The sequence below is a fragment of the Ambystoma mexicanum genome, chromosome 11 (genome assembly GCF_040938575.1).
Source record: "Ambystoma mexicanum isolate Mex_15411 chromosome 11, UKY_AmexF1_1, whole genome shotgun sequence".
Taxonomy (NCBI): Eukaryota; Metazoa; Chordata; class Amphibia; order Caudata; family Ambystomatidae; genus Ambystoma; species Ambystoma mexicanum.
In genome coordinates, this window is record NC_090934.1 from 1,030,016,094 (window position 1) to 1,030,032,561 (window position 16,468).

The 16,468-nt window shown below is 42.1% G+C and overlaps 1 protein-coding gene across 10 annotated transcripts in view; it reads left to right on the forward strand.

The window, feature by feature from the left end:
* Positions 1–16,468, forward strand: part of AKAP13 (A-kinase anchoring protein 13) — a 1,883,770-nt gene that overhangs the window by 1,348,305 nt on the left and 518,997 nt on the right. For all 10 annotated transcript variants that reach the window (XM_069624282.1, XM_069624281.1, XM_069624277.1 and 7 more), the window contains 2 exons: positions 767–809; positions 14,161–14,290. In XM_069624282.1, coding sequence (XP_069480383.1) covers positions 767–809; positions 14,161–14,290 — 173 coding nt within the window. The remainder of the gene's footprint in view (positions 1–766; positions 810–14,160; positions 14,291–16,468) is intronic.

A 16,468-nucleotide genomic window follows, 5' to 3' on the forward strand; every position in this document is an offset into this window, starting at 1 on the left:
ATGGTAGTACTGCACTACTGCAGACATGGACGAAGCGGATACTTTGAGGCCATCGCTTCTAACAAACTGCAGCTCAATTCCAGACACATTGGCGCCCAACCAAAGCTCCCTACCCTCGTTTTAGCTATGTTATTGTATCCTCCCCACAATATGGCCCCTAGCGACACCCTCCTGCTCCCTGTAACCTCCCCTGGACGTCTGTTTCATCCAAACCACTGGGGGTCCTGGGATGATCGTCCCTCTTTCCCAACAACTGATTGCCCACTATCTCAAAACGTCACTTGTGTAATGCTTTGAATTATTGAAAGGCAACACGCTCATCACTGATGTACATGACTTTTTGGTTTTATGGATGTAACAATCCGAAATTAACTTTTATGATGGTGGTGACTTTTTCATTGAATGGTTCACAGTAGATGCGCCATGCCAACATCATTAGGGGGTAGCAGAGAGTGGTATGTTTTGTGCTGGTCCGAACATGACCTAACATTTAGAAAGCTCCTGAGTTTCTGCAGCAGATCTGAAAATCACTCATACCAGAATTACCGGGCCAGTGCAGTCACATTTACAGATGGTGATATTGAAGCAACTGCGCACCATTGCCACATGGCTACCCGTACTCTATAATAGGATTGCAGAATTAAAGGCAGTTTGAAATGTGATTAAAAAGATTCAGATGTTCATGAGCCACATCTGTTCTGACATTGTATTCTCTTGTGTATATCAGTATAGTGAAACTTACATATTTAAAATTCTCTTATTTCAGGTACACGCTCGATGAACAGCACCAGTAGCTCATTGGCTCAGAGGTACTACGTGTGGCAAATGTTATATGGCTTATCTTCTCAATATGTGATGCGAAATGAAATGTCTGTTTTGCATATTTTATATTTCTGCTCCTTATATTATAAGCATCACTGTTTCAAATTGCATGACATGAATCGCCAGATTGGTCATGATCACACATTGCCTCTGGTTATTGAATTAAAGCAAGAAAGCTTACTTGTAAATCAAGTAGTTTAAATTGTGATCTTTTTTTGTTTTTTTTTTGTTTTGTTGTTGAAGTTTGTCTAATGACATAACCTTTCATTTTTAAGTATTGTAGACTGTTTTTTCATTTTAACCACATTCAGCATGGCATTGATGTATATCTTGCAAATATAACTTTTTCACAAGCGTGAATTATTTTCTGCATTATTCATATGTGAAGCAGATAAGCTTATTGAAAGATTTTTTTTCGCTCCTTCCGTCTTTGAAGGCGATTAAGACTTGATCCCACAGGTCTACCCCAAATGTGCCACACTGCCTACAACCATATCCCACTATCCTTTATAGAGCTTGCAGATTAATCCTTCTCCCTTTTTTGTGCTTAGTCTTAGTCCTCAAGCTTCTTCTAAGCACTTGAACAGTTATACATTACATACTGAATAAGGGTTGATTATTGTGGAAGAATTCCTCTCCCATGTTATTACCAGAGACTAAGCTGAGGACAATAGGTTGTGGGGGGATTTCGCCCAAGCGTTAGTGATACCACAAAGGGTCTATAAGTCTGTTAAAGCTTTGTTGTAAAATAAGAAATGTTTCCTTGCAACGCCTCATCCATTAACAGCGACTTGGTAATCCTCACCATGTCCACTTACATACACAGAGCATGGTTAGTTAGGAAAAACATGGTAAGCCTCGCATCTCCTCTATTCACTCGGTATTATGAGCTTGAGGATGGAATAAGTTCTCCAGCATTGGTATCTTTCATAGATTCACATGCTGTAAATATTCCCCATCGTCAAGCTGGGAATCTTCAGTAACATAGAGCAGTTTATTTTTAAACTGAAAACCTCACTCACTTTAGTGCTCTATTAAAGTGATTTTGGGTCATACTGCCCCAATCCAATAGCAGATGCTCCCTTAGCTCCACCCCTGGTGGCCATCTTCAGATTTTGGCAAGCGCATGTTAAGTGGTCAGTATGAACCAAACAGTTAGAAAAGCTTGAGAGGGGCTGGGGGGTAGGAGGGAAGGTTGCATGCGAATCTATAAAAGAAACAAATGCTGGAGAACATGTGTTACAAGTAAGTAACTTATTCCTTCTCCAGCCCTGGATCTTTCATAGATTCACATGCTGTGAATAGATTACAAAGCACTACCAATACAATATTGGGAGGAGGCAAGCTCCTTGTAGCAAATTTACCACAGGAGACACTGATCTATGGAAAAATAGGTTCCGTAGAACTGCCTGGCCAGCCTTGGACTCACCCTCAGCATCCCTGTCGATGCAGTAAAAGCTTGTGAAAGTGTGAACAGAACTCCAGGTCACTGTCCTGCAGATGTCAAGCAGGAGAACCCCTGACAAGAATGCTGTATTGCCGGCCACCGCTCTGGTGGAATGCACCCTGGGTCTGCCCACGAGAGGCCTGCCAGTCTGTTGATGACAGAATGAAATGCAGGATGAAATCTACTTGGCAATGGAGACTTGGAAAGCCCTTTCCCTAGACCGGAGGGACAAAATGTCACAAAAAGTTGAGAAGTCTGTCGGAAAGACTTTGTAGAAGTCTTGTAGTACTTCTAATGCGTGTAGCGCTTGTTCTACTGGGCATCCTGGCGATCTGAAAAATACTGCCAACACCACTGACTCATTGAGGTGGAACGTTGAGGGAACTTTAGGCAGAAAAGATGGGTTAGTGCGTAAAATACCTTGGAGTTGTGTAAGGTATGGCTGCTTGCAAGACGAAGCCTGTATTTCGGCCTTCTGTCCGTGCTGAACTGGTGGTGACCAGGAAAGCCACCTTCCAAGAGAGAAACTTGAGTGAAGCCTTGTGTAGAGACTCAAAAGGAGGACGCATGAGCTGTGTTAGGACCATGTTTAGTTCCCAAGTAGGTGCCTGATAGGCAGGAAGGAATGAAAGAGGCCTTTGAGGAACTCTTGGGCAAGGTGGCTAGACCAAAGAGAGGACGTGGAAGAGAAACAGGTATACCGTGATATTGCGGCTAGATGCACATTGATTGAATAATGTGTAAGCATGCCCGGGCTAAGGATAGCGGGCAAGGTAAGATGTCTTTTGGTTGAATCGCAAAAGGTTCTAGCCGCTGTGGCGTACACCAAATGGCGAAATGTTTCCACTTGCTATTGTAGCAGGCAAGCGTTGAGGGGGCTCGGGTCGGCACAACAATGTAATCTGCAGTCTTGAGGCAACAGGATGTTGTTGAACTGTAAGAGCACATGAGTCAGGCTGCCTGTTTGAGTGAGGCTGGGTCACGGTTGAAGACCACACCCATCTCTCTGGATAGCAGATCTTGCAGAGGAGGTAACTTTATTGGAGGGGTCCCGCCTAGGGCCAGGAGGTCGGAGCATCTGGACTGTCTTTGCCATGCAGGCACCACTAAGATCAGTCTGCACCAATGCTATCTGAACGTGGCCAGCACTTGTGCCACCAGAGGAATTGGAGGAAAATGCATACAAGAATGCTCCCATCCAGGGGAGTGATGTTATGTTGGGGACCTTAGGCCCCCAGGTAACACCTACTCACATCATACATCACACATCACCCTTGCAAGGCTTCATACCATCAGACTCCACACATTCCATGGGATACACATTCTTTGCCCTGCTGAACAACTTTGGTGCACTAGTGAAAGAGGTCTCGGCATACAAGACTATGTGACTTTGGTTTCAGCTCAAAATCCCATTATTGCAGGAGGTCTCACGGGATCCTTAACTCAAGTTCTTACGTTGGGATGCAGGCTATATAAACTGCACCCATCTAGGAACACTTGCTCAGCATTCCTTCATCTATGCTGCACCTGGTATCTGCAACCCCAAGCAAAACGGAGCACCTTGCATCGGGTGTGGGTGGGTTGACAACCATAGCAGTGGCTTCTTGTTGCATTGGTGACCTTTTTTCCTCCCAGAAGCCTGACACCTGCCGCCAGCGGGCATCAAGGAACTCCTTCAGTGGTTGCATGTGGAGCCTGCAATGAAGATGTATGGGGATGCAAGATGACATCATCGGCAACCAGGATTTCAGGAGGCGGACAGATGTTGTTGGCAATTGAGTCAGTCGTTGCACCTTGGCGAGCAGGTCTTGTACCCTCTCCTCCGACGGGGTAGCTCTGCCCGATTGTGTATCCAGGCGTGCACCCAAGTAGAAAGCCCTGCTGAGAGTGGATCAGACAGGATTTTGTATAGTTCTGAGAATCCGACAGACTGCCGGCAGTGAATGTGTGCAATAGTGTGATTGTTTGCCATGTGTAAGGATGCTGCTGAAGCCAGCCAGTCCCGATACGGATAGACAGATGTGCCTATTCGGTGTAGATGGGCTACCAATGGAGCCAGGCACTTTGTGAAAAATCACGGGGCTGATTGAAGGCTGAAGGGAAGGGCCTTGAACTGTTAGTGACAGCATGCAACCACAAAACACAGGTAGCAGTGGTGCTAGCGGATAGGAATGTGGAAATAAGTGTCCTTTAGGTCTATGGACGCTAGAAAATCCCCTTCTTCTAGCTGTGACGGTACCTGCTGCAGTGTCACCATTTTGAAATTTTGTATTTTTAGGACCTTTAGTACTCTGAGGTCTAAAATGGGCCTCCAACCCCCCTAATTTTGTTCCTTACCAGGAAGTGCCTCGAGTAGATTCCTAGTCCTTGATGGCTGTGTGGCACCCTCTCAACCTCCTGTTGCAGCAGATGTGACTGTTATTCCGTCCTTTGCAGCGGAGGGATGATGGATTGCTTCACAAACTCCATCTTATGGCCCTGCTGGAGAAGGGAGAGCACCCACTTGTCAGTGCTGATCTTGTGCCACTCGTGGACGAACTCAGACAGCCTCCCCCGCCTTGCCCCCTGGGGTGCAAAAGGGGGGTGGCAGGTACCAAGGCAGGTCAGGTGTGTTTTTCCTTTTGTCTCCTGGTGTGGGAAGAGCCATGCCTGTGTTGTTGCCCTTGTAAAATGGAGACTTATTCCTATAGGCATCATGCATTGTTTAGGAAGGGAACTTATAAGATGATGTGGACTGGTAGAAAGGTTGATACTCCCGTGAAGTTCATGCAAAATGAGACTTTCTGGAGCAAAAATACTCTCACCTTTATTGCACTGTGCCAAGAGAACATGCAGTGTCTGTACTGGTTTTTATGGACTGTAGTGTCTCGTCCACCTTTTTACCAAAGAGATCACTGCCATTAAATGGCATGTCAACCACCTTTGCCTGAAACTCTGGCCTGAAGTTAGTATCCTTCAGCCAACCTTGCCTGCACAGCACCACTCAATTTCCTAATTGACGTAAACCAGTATCCACAATGTCCACAGAAACAGATATTGCATGGTTTGTTGGCGCCTCTCCTTCTTGAAGAAGAGCGAAAGCCTCCTGCTTTTTGTCAAAATGGAGGAACTCTAGTATGGGGCCCACCTTAAACAAGAGCTCCTGGTCGTATCTAGAGAACATCGTCATGGCTGCTTTGATGGTTGTAGCGGCTGTTATTACCCTTTCCGAAAGCGTCGAGACACTTTTCCTCTTTATGGATGGAACATGATGAAGCTGGATTTGTGGAGCACTTGCGAGTCGCTGCAGAGACCAAGGAATTCGGTTTTGGCTGCGATCTGAGGCAGGTAGGGGCTGAGTCCAACACCTTATGTTTTTTTATTGAATCTTTTCTTTTTGGGTTGAGCAGAGAAATGGTTGAACAACATTGGTAAAGCAGCCTCCTAGATGTCGTCTAGCAGGTGTATAGCCACTACTGACTTGCATTGCTTTTCCCGTCGTTGGAACAGTAAGCTGTCCTTTTCCAGTTCGTCCGGAGCGAGGCCAAACATTTTTGTTGCCCAAGACATTAAGGTGTGGAAAGAGCCAATTTCGTCTTGGGAGAATCTCAAAGGGGAACCTCATCTGGTTCTCTGGTACGAGATAATTAAATTGATCTGTCCCTCTGTCAGTTGTTTTATCCAGGCTTGGTCATCGAGGGCATCGGCAACCCTTGAGTCTGTGGCAGTGAGTTGCCCTGGCACAGGAGGACGTTGTTCCCTTGGAGGACGAGGCTGGGCCGTTAGACCACTGCCTCTATGAGCAGAAGGGTTGGGTAGTGGAAGGGTGTCGCAGAAGAAAGCTGACACAAAGGTGACATTGTGGTCATTTTAGACTTTTATTTGTGCAAAAAAAGGTCCTCACTATCCCTTGCTTCAAAGAGGGGTTTACCTGCCTTAAAACTAATACAAAAGGACCTGCCATAACATAAATCAAATTAAACTCCACCGTCCTGTGTCACAACATACTTCTATACCTCACACTACAACTAGAGGATAAATAATAAAGTACATTCTTCAGGAGAATTGCTGCCTTCTCCTGCTTCTCGGATAGCATCCAAAAGAATGTTCTCTTGCATCAAAATTGCTAGGGGCAATGACTTTCTTCCCCTGGATTGTGGGTTTCACACATAGCCTTTATACATGTCCATGCCAAGTAGAATTGCTCCCTCCTCCTCTTGTAGATCTATCAAATTTCCAATAAAACCAGGGTGAATGACTCCCTTCCCCTAGTGTCTCTAGCACAACTACTAGTTCGGAACCAGGAGAATGGGCCTTATTATAAGTTTGCCGGTCTGGTAACAACGGTGCTGGTAAGCTTGCCGGTACCGTTGAGACCGGATGGGCAAACTACGAGTTCTGCTTCCAGATACCTTCCCGCTCACCAGGTCTGACCTGGCAGGCATACCAGAACCCGTGAGCAGAGCATGTCGGATGCATGGGCTCAATGGGAATGGGGAGCATTTTATTTCGGCCCCCACGAATGGGCAATTACTGGGTCCGGCTGGGCCGTAATGACCCAGTAATTGCCCATTCGCAGGTGCTGGAAAAATGTGTAAGTTTGACGGCAGCCTGTCAGGGTTCACAATAAGGTTTTCACATAAGGGCATTCACTGTAAAGGTCGTCCTTTTAGGAGTACACACACAAATGCATGTCTTAAACACCCTAGTTGGATGAGGTACAAGGGTGGTGGTTGTAGGTGGTTGTAGTTGTATGGGTTATGGCTTGAAATCAAAGAAACTTTTCCTTTAATTTCCTTTAATTAAGTCTTCAGGAGTCCTTTGTTTCCCAAAGGCAAGATGGAGTCTCTCAGAAGCAGCAGTGATTGGAGGAGACTGCAGTGAGGTAATTTGGAATTCTACTGAGAATTCTAAAATGCCTTTCATTCAAGCATTCAAGGAAGCAGGTCGCAGTTTTGTAGCTCAGCAAAGTTTTGAGTTTAATAGTTAAATCTAGAGATTATATTTCAGAGGAAGGACTTAAAGATTTTGAAGCAGTTGAAAAGTTGATAAAAATATGCTGATTAACAAAGGAAGTCGTGAACAGATGAAGCAAGATAAGTGCCAGTGATAATTAACAAGAAAAAAACGGAAAACTAAAACCAGTTATCTGTAGAACTGTTTCTTTTAATTTGCATTAAGCATGTAGTTCAAGAACACGCTCCAGTTAGTTTGTTACAGTAAATACAATTGAAGTAAATGAGAGTGAAGTAGTTTGTAGCAACATAGCAGCTAACTTTTCGTTTCTGAAGGGTGCTCATGATTTTACTGTGTGCGTGTTTTTGTTGTGCTCGAGTTAGATTAATGCTAACCTTTTAATGAGGCGTGCGGTTTAGGCGTTCGAGAGCATAAGTAATTATTAACCAATTAACTTTGGATATACTAATATAAGAAAATCATTTCTTGTGAATACATTTTTCTCATTCAATGTGCATTGCATCATTCGTTTCGTGCGTCAGATTAAAGTAGAGGACCTTTTGACGCTTACGCAGGAGCGGAGCTGCGTATCCGTCGGGTATTTTTAACAACGGTCATCCATTTGCAGTTTTCTTCACAAGATTGTCTCACGGAGCAGTGTTGAAAGAAGTTCAGTAAAAATAAATGTGAACAGTGGAACTTGGGTGAAAAGACAAACCGAAGAAGATCTGAATTAATTTGAAAGAGGCAGTAAGAATAGAGTTTTCAGAACTATGAATGAAACTTTAATCATCAGAGAAAACTCTGGCGTCAACTAAGCAGAATTAAGCAAGCTGAAAGCAGGGGAGGCAGTTCCAGAGTGGACTCTTAGTTATAGAGCAATAAAGATACCAGGAAGCATTTTAGTTTAGTTGGCCAAATATTTCTATGACTCTCTAGAACTCTCAAGAACTTCAGAAAAGGCAGAATGTAGAGTCTGAGAGTACTGAAGAGAAACTGAAGGCCAACTTAAGTCTTAAGCACCAGCAATTTTCAACTTGTAAAAGACTTTAAAGATTTGTCAGAAACTTCAGTAGAAGAATCAAGAAAGCCTATCAGCTAACTAGCATAGGCTGCAGGTATTGGAGGGTTTCTGGGGGCAAGAAGATAAGGTAAGAGTTGTTGGGAGACAAGTGTTAGTAATAGTTTATTGTATTTGTTTTTAGATCCTCACAGTATCACTGGGAGAGAATCAGAATCAGAGAATAGACATATGCAGACCATGAAGAATGCAGAAGCAGTGGGTGCTGTGAAGATCTGTTTATTTTATCCCAATTCCCCTTTCCCCTTGGGTTTGCCTGTTAGGTAGTTATTTCAACTAAGACACTATAGGGCGGGCAGACTTGAGGGGGAGTGGGGAGGACTGGTGGGCCAGCATCACTGCCACAGGAAGACTCTTACTGGACCTGACACAGCCTGCCGGTTTTACTGGCAAGGCTTCCGCCAAACTTGTAATGAGGCCAAATTACTCCCTTCTCCTTTTATTGCTTGGTGCAGTTCTTTCTCGCAATCTTCAGCTTGATCTACACTTTGTCACTCACTCTGGTTTGTTAGCAAAGTCCCAAATTCTTCTTTGTTGATCACTGGAATTAATGCTGTCACTGCGACTAGGAAGTTCGTTTGCTCAGTTTCCTATTGTTGGGGTCCCAGACCCTTCTCTAGTGGTTAGTGGCCTTATTGCCGCCACTGCGACAAGGAAGATTTCCTCTAAAACGCTCAATATTTGCCTTCGGGTCCCAGACCCTTCTCTGCTTATACCCTGTATTGGGCTCCCCACTACTGAGGCGATAGAGAGCTTTGTGAACCAGCCTCCTGTACCTCTGGGTCTCCCGTACCTCCTGTTACCTTGTGTGGGATTGTGGTACATCACTAGGACTTCCTGGGACCACAGGTCTTTTCTCTGGTTATGCTTGTTCACTGCTGTTGCTCCATTGGCTGCACAGTACTTCTCCCGTCTCTTCAACAGATACGCACTCCTGCTCGGTCTTCTGCTCAGTTTTGCTCCTGCCGAACCCGTGGAGGACTCCCATAACCAGGCCCTTCTATGCTAGAAGCAGGAGCAAGATAGCGCCCAGCTCCCCTCAATTTCTAACCCTGCTCTACATGCATCCCGGGTAACTCTAGCCTTCCTTGGCAGTGTACTGCTGGATGCAATTTGCAAGTCAGCCACATAAAAGACCTGTTCACACATTTACACAACAATACTGTGTGACTTACAGGCAATAGTCAATTCACAAGTAGTACAAACATTTTTAAGGCTTTTGTTCTCAACTGTTCCTTCAGCTCACCAATTAGCATCAATAGGTACTGCTTGCTAATCTATGAAAAGCATGTGAATGTAAGGAGTTTTTCAATCCTTTGAAGACAAACATTACTTACCCAGTAGTCGTCTTTTTAAAGCTTGTATCTGCTTAGAATCACATGCACCTGTTCATCCTTGCTGCATGGGAGCGAAGGCTCAACACACAACTGCTACATTGGCATGGTACATACGTGCGCATGTCAGAAAAAGAAACCATCAGGCACATTGATATGTGAAGAATCCTGGGTCACTGAACAGGCAGAATAGATTGAAAGACGCTCTTGTTGAATTTCAAAACATCAAGATGTAATGCTCTGAGCCAACCTCTAGATGTTATACAAGCTGCACAAAAGAGTGTGTGTGTCCGTCCGTCCGTCCGACCATTATTGCCAAATAACCGTCTGGAAATTGTAAAAAAGTATTCTTTGGAAATTAACACTTATGCCCACAGGTGTTTGCCTGTGGATGTCAATCTGTCCAGTAGGGTGGCATTGTCACAAAAGCAAATATGTGTTTATTGGCTTCTACTGCGCATCATGCAAATGTTGTTGCAACTTGGCAGCAAAGCTGTTTACTGTAGAGGAGTGATACATTGCTCTCTTGGTTTGTAAGAGGTTGACCAGGAAGCTAGACGTGCAAAGTTGCATTACATCCTTGCATAGAGTTGTTTTACTCCATAAAACAGAATCTGCATATCTCTCCTTCTATGGAGATGCTGGCATAGAATTTAGGAGTGAGGAGAGTAGCATTCCACATTCTTCCAAAGGAGTCTTATAAGGCTTCATTGCGTACCGTGAGGATACTTAAACAATAGCTGAGAGTACAGGGGGTTGGATGGGTACTACTGTAGCTGATGATGCATAGTGCAGTGGCGGGAAAATATAAAAATGGTAATGTCTTTGTGGAGTAGGCATTTGTGAAGGCTTGTGTTGCTGGTGAAGTGGAAGATGTTCAGTTTGGGGTGTCACTAAGGTTACATATTTAATTCTGTGTGTAACTGCTTGAAGAATTGGCTGGCTCTTAGCCAGGGGGCTGCTCCAAAGTTGGGTGTGTGCAGTTCAAGAAGTATTGTTTGTGTCGTAGATTCTGATTTTACTCAAGGTATGACAAGGGCAATGGGTCTGGTGAGTATTTTAATTTTTGGGGCCCGAGATAAGTGAATGGGAAACATGTGTATTTTGTTTTGGAGGCAAGATGGTGCTGTACCATTAAATGTCTTTAAGACATTTTGTGGGGTTTTAAGCTGATGCTGTATATTTTGGCGGTTACTTAATCTATGAGGGGTTTTACTTGTAGATGTGCGTCAATAAAGTAGTTGGTGTCCCAAAGGAAGATAAGATTGTCACTTTTCTTCTTGATCGGGGCTGTATCATGAAGAATTCTGTCACTGGACTGATGATCACAAGTCTTCTGATTGGGAGTTTGCAGAATTAGATGTCTTGTATACCTTTTAAGTTTGAGACTGTTTGTTCTCATCTGCATTTCAGTCGACTTCAGGCTTTGGGAGCTGGTCCCTATTTGACCAATATGGGCTGTGTGTGGTCAGCATTTGAAAACATTGTGGAGGTGTTGGTGTCTGAGCAAGTCCATGGGCCATTTTATGTAAATCCTGAAGAATGTCAATCGGTCGGCAGAAACACTTCAGGCAGCTGAGATGAGCTCTGAGTCCCAATATTCTTCTCTCTGACAAGAAAACTACTAATCTTTGTAGGGCATGCTGTTCAGTAAATAGCTCATAGTGTGGCTGGCTCGTATCCCAACTGTTATTGGTACCAAATACGGAATATTCTATTTTTGTTGTGATTTTATTGGGAATCTTGCAACAAAAAGTGTGCAAGATTAAACCGCAACAGTGTATGGTAAATTGGCAGCTAATGTCTTAAAAACCAGCATGCACAGTACTACTTAATATCTCCCAAGAAAAAGAAATGCCCCAAAACAAAAACTTCTGAACGAGGTTTTCCAGTCTTTTAATCAAGATAGTAAAAGGAAAAGGCTTGTCAGAAAAAGTACTGCAAAGACAAAAGTACAAATGGAAATGAAAATTAAAACTTTGAAAAATAGTTCAGAAAATGGGAAATCCAGGCATGACCTAATGCATTAATCTTTTATAACCCGCTTAATACCAGAGACAAATCTCTAAGCACGGGACCGGGATTTGAAGCTGTGTTTCCTCTGCATTGTCTTGCATCCAGTATTGCCCCTGTGTGATTCTCCAAGCCCAAAGTATAGTAAAGAACCCTTGAAACACCTCCCAATGGACTATAAGTGAAGAATGTCTGCCTTAATCCAAGACTCCTTCAGTTTCTGTGGTTTGTGAAGTAGCCATCTAATCCTTCCAAGTATCTGACCATCTCCCTGGTCTATATGACATGCCTGCTGACATCCGTCAGGTGACATTTTAATTTCCTTGAATTCACTTGTAATCCATGGGCCAGTAGAGTATGGAACAGGCACATCCTTGTTGTTTGTGTCATAAATCTATGGTAGTCTACCACAATGGTATCCCATGACACCGGCAGTACCACCTAAGCTCTTATAGAGATAGTTCCCCACTCTAATGCAGAAGATGTTCATTTTAGGGAATTCTGCCAACATACAAATCAGTGACCTATTCAATAAGAAAAGGGCAGTATAATTCTGGCAGAAACTGGGGAGTTGTGCTTTTTGAGCAGAAACTTGCACATAGCCCACATCCACATTTGTCTAATGGCTTGAGCCGAGCCATGTTTCTTCACGTGAACTCTTAGTAGTAGTCGCCTCATTCTAAGATACTGTAACAGATGTATCCCATCCCTTGGCCAAGCAGATATTTCCATAAGACATCAGCTATGGATGCCTCTGGAACTTGCTATAATGCAGTCTAAGCTTAACATTGTTCATTGACTTTCAGGACTTCTTTTTACATAATTTAATCAGTCCACCTCACACCTTTCTCCAAGCAACAAGTCCAGCAGGATAATTTAGCATTGTAGCAAAGTTTTCAGTTCTTCCAAATGTATTTATTGCATTTTCCAAAGAGCAGAGGAAAAACATTAGGATGGTCTTGAAGATATTACAACATAACCAGGAAATGTTACCCTTCCCCTTTTATTAAAAGACATTTAGAGGGTACAGCAATAAAAGGAAGAAAGGGAGGCATCTTTCGTCTACTAATTAGTTTTGGTGAGGATTCAAATTCCAAAACACACAAAATAGCAGCATGAGAACCTTCAATGACCTCTACCTTTGCAAAAATTATCCTGCCATTGCTCTATGTGCACAGTCTTCAGCAGAATTATATCAATACTATTTAAATAAATCATTAATGATTTAGAGGCTAAACCTAGTGGACAAAGTATAATATATGCACCATTCATTGTGTCAAGACACCCACTCTGTATCCCAACTCTGTAGTGCATACACAACATTTTCCGTACTCTGCCCAGTTATCTACCTCTGTTCCATTGTGTTTTTTTGTGATTATTACCAAAGTATTTCAACTGCTTCGACCAACCATAGCAAACCCATGTCTGGGATCAATCCTTTAGAACGTGATTGTGTCAGTAAAAATACTTAGTTTTATAAACTTCAACCTCTATCCTTAGAGTGTAGAAAAATCCACAAAGATCTCAGTTCAGGTAATATTTCATTTAGAACACTCATGCAAAGTAGAAGATCAGTATTGCTACCCTAGCCTCAACCTCACAGATTCTGCAACAACGCACTACATCTTAAAACATACAACAGCAAGTCAATTGTCCCAATAAATAGCAGTGGAGAAAAGTAGCGCCTTTACTTTGTGCCTCTCCCGGAGATGCTTGCTAAACAAGACTTAATAGGATGGAAATTACTAACCCATCATTCTGTTTAGCATTCTCAGTTTATTACGCGTTTGAAATCAGTGGGCATCCATCTAAGACACAGTAACCTCAGTTAAATAGTTATGTACTGCTATCCACCAGAAGATGCTTCATCACAGGGAAAGCTGTTTTAATTAGATTGGGCTATCATGTATTCTGATCTGCCGGTAAAAGCTAATATTGGAGGTTGAAGGACAGCAGGCTCCTTTGTACATGCAAATCTATTCTACTTCCCAATAGTTCACATTTTATTAGTAAAGGATTTGAGTCGGAAGTACCAATCTAGTACAGGTAAAAATAGGATTGAGTTGTTGCCCAATACCATGTGTACAGCTGATGGCTTTATAATGATCAGTAAATAGTTGTCTACTGGTCATTATAAAGCCAACAGATGTACCCATGGTTTTGGGCAACGAGTATTGGTAATTGAAGTAGACAACATTCAAAAAAGGTAACAGGCGCCCCTCTCTCGAAAGAACACAGCATGATAACCTGTTCAATGGTTTTTAACCACTTTGAAAGTTCGCAGCCATCTGCTTTTTGCTCACTGTACCTTTCACAGATAGGAAATATCCATTTCAAGTATGTGATTGTAGGCTATATGCGCCTTGAAACACCTGTGTATAGGCGCATTATAAATACCCAATACATAAATATGGTTTGGCAGTAATTAGTCTTGTACATCTGCTCTCATTTTCATTTTGTAAATGAAGGACACTTTCTGTGTGTGACATATAGAAACTAATATTGCTTCCTTTCTCTTTCGTTGTTAGTATATCTGAAGAGAGTTGTAACCAGTTACCTCCAAGTCCTTCGAGGAAAGACCTCGAAGGAAAAGGTGGAACCAAAGTCAGTCGTACCTTTAGCTACATCAAAAATAAAATGTCCAGCAAAAAGACCAAAGTAAGTGTATTATGTGTTTTACATTGTGTGCAAATTTACTATGTATGCTTCAGGAGGGCATTTGCAATTGTCCAAAATAAGGTATCTCAGCAACTTTTTACGTTTTAACCATCAAATTGCCTCCTTACTTTTACCCAAAGCTCTTACATTCTTCACTTGCAAGACACTGTTTGGCCCGTAGTGTGTTCACCAAGGTCTGTCAATCAGAAGTGAAAATGCTAACCTCATGAATGTGTCTTACACAGGGGTGCATAGACTCCAGCAGGAAAACTGCTAATCCCTGGTCTGTTATCTCCTCAGTCAGCAATTTAACTCAATTATTCCTCTTTCATTTCACCAGCCAAACACTTGTTCTAACAGTGCTTGTGACTAGTCCCTAATGCTGCAGTGATTGATTCTGCAAACAGTGCAATTTATATCTTTCAATAAGATGGATATTTCCCTTCCACATAATTCTTTTTTTTGTTTTTCAGTTAATCACCAAAAGTTTGGATTTTAGGGTCATTAAACATATGCAAAAGTTAGTAATAGTTTTTTTTAAATTTGGGCAATTAAATTCTTACATAATTATATATACATTAAATATTTGAAAACACACTTATTCAATAAACAGTTAAGGTTAATCTACCAAAAGGTAAAGTCTACAAAGAGCAGTATAGAAATGTTAGGGTGCAAGCACTCGCTGTAGAGCATTACAAAAGAAACCATGAAACTCGAAGTAAATACACTCACTTAACTGCTTCACATCCAACCTGAGCACTCACTTCAGCTATGATAATGATGTAGCCTGCCTAATACATAAAGCGAGTATTCAGGTTGGATTGGTAGAGGTATACAGTGAGCATTTTTTACCTTAACATTGTTATTCCCACTCTTGGTAGATCTTTTTGTTAGAGAACCGTAGCTCTTAATTTAAAAAAAAAATGTACATTTTTGTGGGAATTGTAACATTTGAGTTTATGTAGTATGAGTATTTGCCATATCAGTTTATCCGGTTTACATTTCATACATGTATAATAGGTTCATCTAGTATGTCTTCTATACATTAGAAAATTTAAATCCAAGTTGGTCCTAACACTGAGATTTTATTAATATGGTAGTGTACAAGATGTCGATCCATTTAGCAGATGACTTCTAGCCCTTCTTATACGTAGGGGACCGGGCGTCATACGTGTGTTCTTAAATGCATTTGTCGTAAGTGTGTATTGTTTAAGGTGTATGACTGTTTGGTGTTCATGTGTCTGCATGTCTGTGTATGGCAACTAATGTTTAGTGTGAGTTCATATGAAATGCACATGTCCAATATGCCTCTAATACGTATGAAAACCATATAAAAATGGTGTTTTATTTTGGTGTGATTTTTTTTATATATATATATGTTGAAGAGGTGTATGCAAGTTCTACCATCCATACGTGTGCGCAATTTACATTTCCTGTGCATTTCATAGACACAGGAAAAATATTTCAAAGTCTGTCCTGACTTTTGATGTTAGTTTTCATATGTATATTAGTGTACATCTCATAGGCATACCTGTACACTTTGTATAAAAGATGTACATTGATTTTGAGCATGTGGCGTGCATGTGTGTGTCAGGCTGAGAGGTCCTGTATCCGCGGAAGCTGCTGAACCCCCGACATTCCCCTGAGATGTATTTCCCAGAACTAGTTTTCAATACAGCTCTGTAAACTACACCCCAAAGGGAAAGGGGGAATGGGACAACAAAACAACACCAGGCAGACTGCGTCAAGGCTAATCAGTGCTGAACCTGCAGAGGATAGAGAATAACATATACACTTCCTTAATTCACTTACTTAACCTTATGAATGGGAAGTCATTAATCCTTAACTAATAATTGAGAATCCTACCTGGTTCTTCTCTTGAAATTTCTTAGAGAAGCGGATAAGAAGCTGAAAATCTCTCTTACTTGCGATACTTGAAATTCCCAGCAACTTCTTACATTAGGCAAAACTGGAAGTCTTAGTTCTTTGTTTGTCTTTTTTCCAACATGCACTGGTAGTTCAATTAGATGGTCTTTAAAATGTTCTTTCTTGTCATTTCAAAACTTTTCAAACTATTTATAATTATCTTGAGTCTTTGAATCCTTGAAGAAAGAGGAAACACATGCTAACTGCACACGCAGGTTATTTCCATTAAAATTATCGATGAACTTCACGTAG